Source organism: Lepeophtheirus salmonis, chromosome 3 (genome assembly GCF_016086655.4).
Source record: "Lepeophtheirus salmonis chromosome 3, UVic_Lsal_1.4, whole genome shotgun sequence".
Taxonomy (NCBI): Eukaryota; Metazoa; Arthropoda; class Copepoda; order Siphonostomatoida; family Caligidae; genus Lepeophtheirus; species Lepeophtheirus salmonis.
The window spans coordinates 36262975-36272017 of NC_052133.2; the positions used below are offsets into that span (position 1 = coordinate 36262975).

Genomic DNA, 9043 nt, shown 5'->3' on the forward strand with positions numbered 1-9043 from the left:
GAGGACAATGGAGTTAATTAATAGGAATGGCCCAGTGGAAGATTTCCGGAACTATTCATACATACATTGTAATTTGTCTAACTGGTTCTTTGTTCATGATAGTTGAGTATCCCACTCCAAGGACATATAGGTTTGAAGTACTCAGATGTTGCTCCTCAATTATACTTAGAGTCCAGCAAATACTTAAGCTTAAACCTTCTTTGTTACTCTCCGTCTTTTATGAGCACAATATATTATTACTTGGATGTTCTCTTCTCAAGAATTTAATTATAATGACAGCAGCTTCATTAAATAAAAAATCTGCTCTGATTCCTAACTACAAAAAGTGGCTCCCGGTTTCCAGGACATATTTTATACATCTCTGCCCATATGTCAGCCTTATTTAGCTATTGAACTCCTCAGTATTCCCTTGTGAGTATATAGATATTTTGAAATTAATATATTATAATTCAAGAAAAAACAACATCTTAACAAATTTTGATTTTTGGTTTCGCTTTATTTATAAAAACTATATTTTGATATTGTTTTATATAAAAAATTCAAGTCAATATGCAGGTAGTTATCCCATAAAACAGCGGACATGTCACATATGTATTAAAAAATCCCAAGCAGAATGTTAAAAGAGGAAGATTGGTCACTCTAGTAATAGCATTATCCCCCATAGCAAAGTAGATCATCTGCCATGTTTTTAAGACATCCAATAATTGTTATCCTGATCATTTCCTAATTACAGATTCATTATTGTAAGAAGCAAAAAGTCACTCTATTATTTTCTAGATCAGAGCCGAGATGAATTTTAAGTTTTCAGATAATAAACAATCCACTAATGATAAAAAAATCATGTAAACTACGACCGTTAAAATTAATGTAAATTGTCAGGATATTTGTGTATTTGTAGATATATGATTATTGAGTGTGTGTTTAATATCTTAAAAACTGCATGGCTACTTGAACTAAAAGATAGCAGGTGTGGATAAAGATCTGTGCTTCATTTATATTTTTTTGATTTAAAAAATATATAAAAACAAACATGTTCAGGGATACGTTGTATGCTAAAGTAAATAAAGCAAAGTTGGTCTGTTCGTCTGTTGTCGACGACTAATAACTCCGAGTCATGCCGGGTCCTCCGGCTTGTAATGAATACATATTTTTTAAATGAAAATCATCTGTAATAATAGGCAAACTGTCTCCAATTACTCAGTAGCAAAAACAACAACAACAAAAAAGAAAAAACAACGTTATAGGTCCGGGTGAAAATAATTTTTTTATAACTTTCCATATAAAATATTGAGTTATTTTTGTCAAAAAAAAATGTGACAGAATTTATGACAAAAGTTATGAAGAAATCTTCAAATCAGTCAAAAATGTTCTTGAATTACAATTACAGGTCTTTCTGCATTCTTTTTGTGTATGTGACCTTATACAATGCCCATACATAATATGTGTACTGAGCGGTTCCCCAATTAGTAGTGAACGATGATGTAAATCATAAAATACCACCTTCGACGAAATAGAATGGTATCTAACTATACTATTACTTCTAATAATAAAAATAAAAAAGAACAGAAGAATCACACAAAAAAAAAAACAAGGAATATTTCAAGTGTGACACACATTTTCGCCTACTCACAATAGATAAACGCTAAACAAAAACAAATATGTCGTTATTTGTAACAACAACAACTACCAAATATTTTAGCCATTGTGTGAAGCTTTAAAAGGTTAGCTGAGGGGTTTATTTGAGAGGGTCGTAGGGGTGGTGGTAAAAATTCAAGTTGTTAGAACATACGATCCATGTACATACTCATTCAATATACGTAAAAAAAAAGATTCCAAAATGAAGACAACTGACACAATATTTGGAGCTCCAACCTTTACAACAATGTCAGACCTAGCAAAGTATATAGTAAATTGTCCTTCAGCAGAGTTCACAGACAATACATTATAAATTTAAGTATCCAAAATAATTTGATTAGAAAATTCGACAAAAAATGGACAGCAATTAATTATAAATTTTGACAAAAAAAAACCCCAAAATTTAACTACATACTTTCATTTTTTGACAAAAAAGTAGTTTTTGCAACAAAATTTTATTTCAGAGGGTACCCCCCCCCCATTTCAAAAGCCAGAGCAGGCTTTATTTTTGAAAGTGAAAAGACCAATAACCACCATATCAAAGTGGGGTTTCCCTGTTGTCTTGCCCTGGTTAGTAAATAATAAATACTGTTAAATTTAAGAAGTATATTTTATATTTACTGCAGAAAACATAAATTTTGATGTATTTTTACTCATACATTCGTGAAAGATCCTAAATTAATCCATGTTTCATACAACATCTAAAATGTGGAGTTATAATTAAGTATCTATTTGTTGGTTTGATATAGGTAATTTTCCTACTTGGACATTCTTTTATTTGTCAATGCAAGTCATTTGTATAGCGCATAAATTGTTAAAAACTTTATTTTCAATATGTATTCAATTTGTTATTGAAAGAGTAGCAAAAAAGGAAGCTTATATAACTGATTGTATGTTTTTTGGAGCAATATATGCTTTAAAAAATATTTTTTAAAAAATCACACAAATTAAAGTTCCTGAAAATCAAAGCAAAAAATTAACTTGAGCTTTTCAATTAAGCTTTTTCAATTAATTAAATTTTATAATTTGATGAAAGATGTTTATTCCTATCTAAATACGCTCAACCAAAAAATCAATTTTTCTAGAGGGTGTTCAAACGAGGCTAATATAAGTAAAATGAAATTAATATTATGGTTATATCAATAATATAGGCATTTGGTGTGCCTCAAAAATTCTTACAAGTACTTCACTCTTTCTACAAAATACGGCAAGTTTTGTCATAATTAAGTTTAGTACGAAAATGTATGCAAGATTCTTAAAATGAAAAAAAGCAATTTTTTTTTCTCAAACGGTATCAATTTTTTAGTTATGCACAAAAAAATATGATACCTGACTTTCTTCTTTACTAATTTTTTCTTGGATTATATGTCAATTACAAATTAATGTTGTCTGGGTAAAATTGATAGATAAAACATGTAATACTAACATGAAACATTTGAAAAATTCGCCCAATTTCTTGAAACAACCCTCCAAACGCAGAAATTCTATCTACCTTTAGATCCCAATTATCTTATATATTATGTACTACATATGGTTTGATCGATATACATACCACTTTGGATTTTTTTGGAAGAAACTAATAACCAAATGATCGACTGATTTTCGCTCTCAATGTAAAAAATAATAAAACCTTTCATTACCAAATAGTAAAAATTTTCTCTTGATAATTTTGGAAGAGTGAATTCATTTTTGTATAGAATACATAATGTGCACATGGGCCTTACATTTTATTAATGAGCCTTGTTGTCATGTTTTATGAAAGTTTTTAGTATCGTAGCCATAAATGAAGATTACAATAGTTGGAGATGACATCACATGTTTTAAGTAAGGTTGACTATGACGGACAAAAATGTTAAGTATGAGCGGACTTTCCAAAACGATTGAGTGTGGCCATGTTTTGTTTTTCAAGGAAGAAGTTGTTTAAATAATTTTCATCTCTGTTTTTTTTTTTTCATTTTTTTTTTTATAAATATAAATTATTTTGTCTTTTAGAAAGGATCAAATATTGGTAATAATCGGCCATTTAGACCGATTATTAACAAACTGCCAATACTCATCCAATTTAATTTGTTTGGGTCCGTTATTTGACTTTTGGTATGCGCCGGTTATCAGGGTTGTAAATCATCATTATGTTATATTTTGTGTCATTACTTATTACGGAGTCGTAATAGATGATTAGTATTCCTTTTACAATATAACTTTGATCTTACAATCAGGAGGAATTGTCATACGTACCTATTTACCAAATTCAGGAAGTGAGTTTAAAATTTGTTTTCTTTGTCTTTATGTATATTGAGCCATTGTCGGTGATTTTGTATTTTGATTCTTTTGAATCATTAATCTATGTTATGTCTATGTTTCAAATACACATATGTATATTGAGATACCTATGTACATATGTAGTACATGAACATTCTTCAGGATCTAATCAAAGCCAAGTGTATTGGTATACCTTCATAAATCACACAAATATGAGTCAAGTTGATCACAAGATATATGGTTCCAAGTTATTTAGACGCAATGTACATAATACGTACATTAGTCTGTTATCCCATAAACATTTGAATTTAATAAGCATTTTAATGTCAGCTATCGAATTTTTTGCATACATTTCTTGTCTCTTACAATTGTTCTAAAAGTACAAAAATATGTTGAAATAAAGTTAACTTTGTTTAAGCTCTGAAAATCTCTGCTATCAAATGAATAATAGTCGCAATTAGTGTTGTCACTATGTTAATATTTTTGTGCTTGTAACAAAAATCATTTCCATATTTCTATACTTTTTTGACAAAAATATAGAACAATAAAGACGTTAAAGGTAGTTCACATGCACTTGAAGGGCATGATGTTTCGTTTGTATGTGGGTGGGATTGTGAAACAACGTATATTTTTAGGGAATTAAGTCATCCACAGAAAAATATTTCTGTGTATTTATGATAGTGGTGTAAGTAGTCATTCCAAATAGAGGTGTTAATTAAATAAATAATAATTTATTCGATTGAATATTTTGAATAATCGAATTTTAAGAAAATCATTTGAAAAAAATTAGAAAATTTATTTTCTAAATAGGTTCTTAAAATATTATGTTTCCTAAACGTCACACCGATAATATAAAAAATACCTTTATTTCTTATTTTCTAGAAAGTCCAAATTATTTGATTACTGTTGAAAAAAAGTTAAAAAATTACGATATTTGATTTTTCCCCGGATAGTTTAACATATCTAATTTCAATGACAATTTAGTATGTCAGTATACGGAACAATAGTAGTCCAAATTAATATTTTGATCATGACCACCCTTGCTGTGAACAGGCCCGCTGCTAGCTTTCATCATTTGGGGGCGTGGGGGCTTAGGCACGAAAAATATTAACAATTAATTATATAAATTGGTTTAATATTTATATATAGAGGGTTGTTCAGACCCGTGTTGACAAAATCTATCACATATCGTTGAAAAATAATACATTTTAGGGGAAAATCTTAAAAATGTTTATTTTTATATACTTGAAAAGGTACAAAAAATATTATAAATATATTCAATAAAACCAGGTCCTTTATCGTGTACTGCTTGGAGTCTTTTTGGAAATGATTAACAGGGTTTACGTACTAATGATTCAGGTAGTGCGTCCCATTCCCCCTCAATGACGACTTTAAGAGATTCAATATTTGGATGTTGTAATGTTAATACCTTCAAATTTAGATAACCTTAAACGAAATAATGGAGGGGGTTAATATCCGGGATCGAGGGAGGCTAAAAGTTCTTGAGCCAAAATTCTATATTAGACTGCAGCCACCCTTGAGTTTGTCTTCCGGTTTGTGCAGGGGTTCCATCTTACTGTAAAATAAATTTCTTTTTTTAAAATTTCGAGATTTATATCAATGAAGGACATTTGGCTCCAAATTTTTTGGAAATATAGCGTTCTTGGTTTATCCGAAAACGATTTTGAAGAAAAACTAATTGAAGTTTGAAACCTTGACTTGAAGTTCCACCCCATACCATCAACGAAGTTGCAGATTTAGACTTAAGGACTGCTCTTAGATCTGATGGAACCTCATTAACTGAACCATCTATGATTAGGTGGTTCAGGCAGTTGAAATGGGTATCCAGGTCAAACTTTTTCTCGTCCGAGAAAATAATTTCCGTGCATTGCGTAAAACTTTGAAGTAAAATTATACTTTGTTCCTCACGGAGTGCTGCCGTTGCCGTAGTTATCAACGGTCGATGCTGAAGCTTTAGGAATTTGAGATCCTCATGGACTATCCGGAGTACAGAGCTACGATAAATATTATATTCAGCTTCCAATTTATGAGCTGATCTTCTTGGATTTGTATAAATCTTGGCACGGAGGGCCGAGACAACAAGGTGCCCTTGTAGGCCGAGGATTTCGTGTTCGTAGCTGATCTTGATTACTACCAATCTTTTATACCGTTTGATAGCTTTTGTGAATGAATTGGCGGTAAAATGTGCCCTTGGAGGCTTCATTCGTTTTTTTATAGAGATCAAGAACTATTTCTCTGCGAGCCATCATCTTGACTGAATGAAAACTGATTCTGACTTAACCCTTTATATATTTGGTGGGGAGAGGGAAACATCAACTGATTGAAGAAAATTTAGACACCAAAAAATAATGAATGGATGATTTAAGGCGGCAAAAATGAACTTTGTCAACACAAATCTAAATGACCTTTATATGATAAAAATTTAATGGGCTGGATTTTTGCCCCTCCAAATTGACTAGTGATGCCACTGCCCGAGACCAAGAAAAAAATGTTTATATTATTTTCTTTTATTTGAGAAAAGGAAATTTTAATTTAGTTGCTTTGGTCTAGGACTCGCAAACAACAATAAAACAGAGACTTTGGGGGGTAGAGAACTTGAAAAGACTAAAGTTTATTCACAAAACGACAAGTGTAAGTACAAATTTACCATAAGAATTTGTCCAAAACCGAGCTTTTACCCTGTTCGGTCTTATATATTTTTTAGACCAATCTCGAACGATATTTTAGTCCCTTTTCTTTTTTTCCTAAAAAATTTCATACTTAAATTTGTTTTCCTCTTTTTTCTAAAATAAAATAAGAGAATGACGGGGGACCGGATCAAATCCATATTTTTTGTTGGCAAAATTTGACCTTGAGACCAAATTAGTTAAAATTATAAAGGTCTTAGACCCATTTATGATTTTCAGACCGATCTCCAAGACTAATTGATACGTTTTAGTCCCTTTTTTTTGGAGGAATAACTTTAGTTTCGAAGTATAATTTTGCTAATGTTTGTCAAAAATTGATCTCGAGACAAAATCGATTACAAAGTACAAGAGTAAAATAGAGTATAGTTGACAAAATACAAGTAAATTTTGAACCCTGTTTTCTACTCTCTTTTTGTAGGAACGTTAGAAGATGCAATGAAGAGTTGTAGGACCTTCTACAATAACATTTTTGCCGAACGGAAAATTTGCTGAATGACATTTATTCCTAATGGGAATATGGACGAATGACTACTTTGCCGAAACAAAAATGTAAATATGATCCAATTTATGTTACTTCAATTTTGAAAGATAAAAGTCTTAATTATATAAGTATGTTCCACAAATAGCAACAATTAATTGACAATCGTCTCTGACTCTATTATCTTCAAATGAGTTTCTCATTGGACAAAAGTCTTACACTACAGAGGGAGCACAAGTTCCTTTTCAGAGCAATACGAAAAATAGTCACCCAATAAATCCAAACATCGATAATGGACAACAAAACACAATATATATTTTTGTGTTAGCATGGTAACTCAGTGATTTATTAAGGGATTGCCATTATTTTTCTTACGACAATTCTAATAGGGATTTGATGCAACTATCAAAGCATCTTCATAATGGAATGAATAAATAAATTATTAATTAATGATCACTTAACTATTGCAACTCGTAGCTAATAATTTCCATTTTATCTTCTCGAAAATTAAAATTTATCCGTACGGCAAAATGGCATTTGCGAAAATGTCCGCGAATGACAATAAAAAATGGATCAATTTAAACTTATTATGTATTCTCGGGTTTTGATTCGACAAAAATATCAGTAGTTTTTGCTTTTTTTGTGTCTTAAAAGTCGGTTAATAAGTTGAAAAATTGTTGCTTTCATATTGAATATTAACAACGTAGGTTCTTTCCTTTAAATAATTATAATATGCTAGTCTCTTCAATATAATATAATTATCAAGAAACGAAATACATAGTTTTTAATAACAATGATATTACAAAGAAGAAGAAGAAGAAAGATTAGAGTCTGGTAGATGTGAAGATTATAAAAGGAACAATTTTTGCATAGCAACCCTGCATTTTCCTTCACATAAGAAAAAATTATATATCCTATGAATACTTATTCGCAGCTATGATGTTTATATAAATATAAATATTTTCTTAAAGCTTATTATTTTTCATTACATTGAGCAAAAAAAAAAAAAAAAAAAAACATGCGTAGGAAAAAATCCATCCTATGATTTCCCATCTAATTATAAATATATTTGTTATGTACAAGTTGGAAGCTCTGTACCATTTATAAATTGTTTACCAAAACTGTGTAAAAGTTATAATTTACACGTCTCATAGTGTTTAATTTAATTACAACATCAGTCATTTTAATAATTACCAATTACACATATGTAGGTGCGAACATTTGATTTTGATCTTTTAAAATTACAAACAATTAGTTATTATGTATTTATAAGTAATAGAACTGTAAGAATTTGAAACTCATTATGTGGCACAAAATACTCATAAATTTGAAAGTTAAATAATCAAAAATTACATAATTCATATATTTATTTAATTACAACATCGGTCATTTGAGTTAGCAACTATTAATGTATATTATCATTTCATTTTGATCTATTCAAGTAGGTATTTAGAACTTTATACTGTGCCACAGAAAAGTTCTTAATGATTAGTAATTTTGTGCAATATAGTCAAAAATTACTCAATAAATCAATATATCGACTATCCAAGAAATATTCAATTATTACATTATCCTTATCATAAGTATTTAAGTAACACAAGTTACAACTTGTACACTACATATATGCGTTGTTTTGTGCAAGTTACGATATCAATACATTTTTGATAAAAAAACTAATACAAAAAAGGTAAGTCACATGTTGTTGCATAGTTTTTTTGGTTTTTTTTGGGCTGTGAGCTGTGTTTTTGGGGAGTGTACAGAGTGGGTACCAAACACATGCATTAGCAATTAATTACGATTTTATTCCTTTATTTTTAATTGGGAGATTTCATTATTAACCAAACGACAGGTAAAAAAAAATAAGCAAGTTTTGTTTACATCCTATGTCCGTAAATGTAAAAATGTCATAGAAACAACCAAAAAAGGAAGGCGTGTTCGATCCAAGAAGAACTACCCCTTCTGC

At 29.9% G+C, this 9043-nt stretch overlaps 1 protein-coding gene across 1 annotated transcript; it reads right to left on the bottom strand.

The window, feature by feature from the left end:
* Window positions 1-5506: 5506 nt before the first annotated feature.
* Window positions 5507-6118, bottom strand: LOC139904969 (uncharacterized). Its single transcript, XM_071887226.1, has one exon. It carries the CDS (start codon window positions 6116-6118, stop codon window positions 5507-5509), a length of 612 nt encoding a protein of 203 aa, XP_071743327.1.
* Between the last annotated feature and the right edge of the window lie 2925 nt (window positions 6119-9043).

What these genes read in the sequence shown, in the direction of transcription:
- LOC139904969 (XM_071887226.1), bottom strand. Translation starts at nt 6,118, where the DNA reads ATGAAGCCTCCAAGGGCACATTTTACCGCCAATTCATTCACAAAAGCT.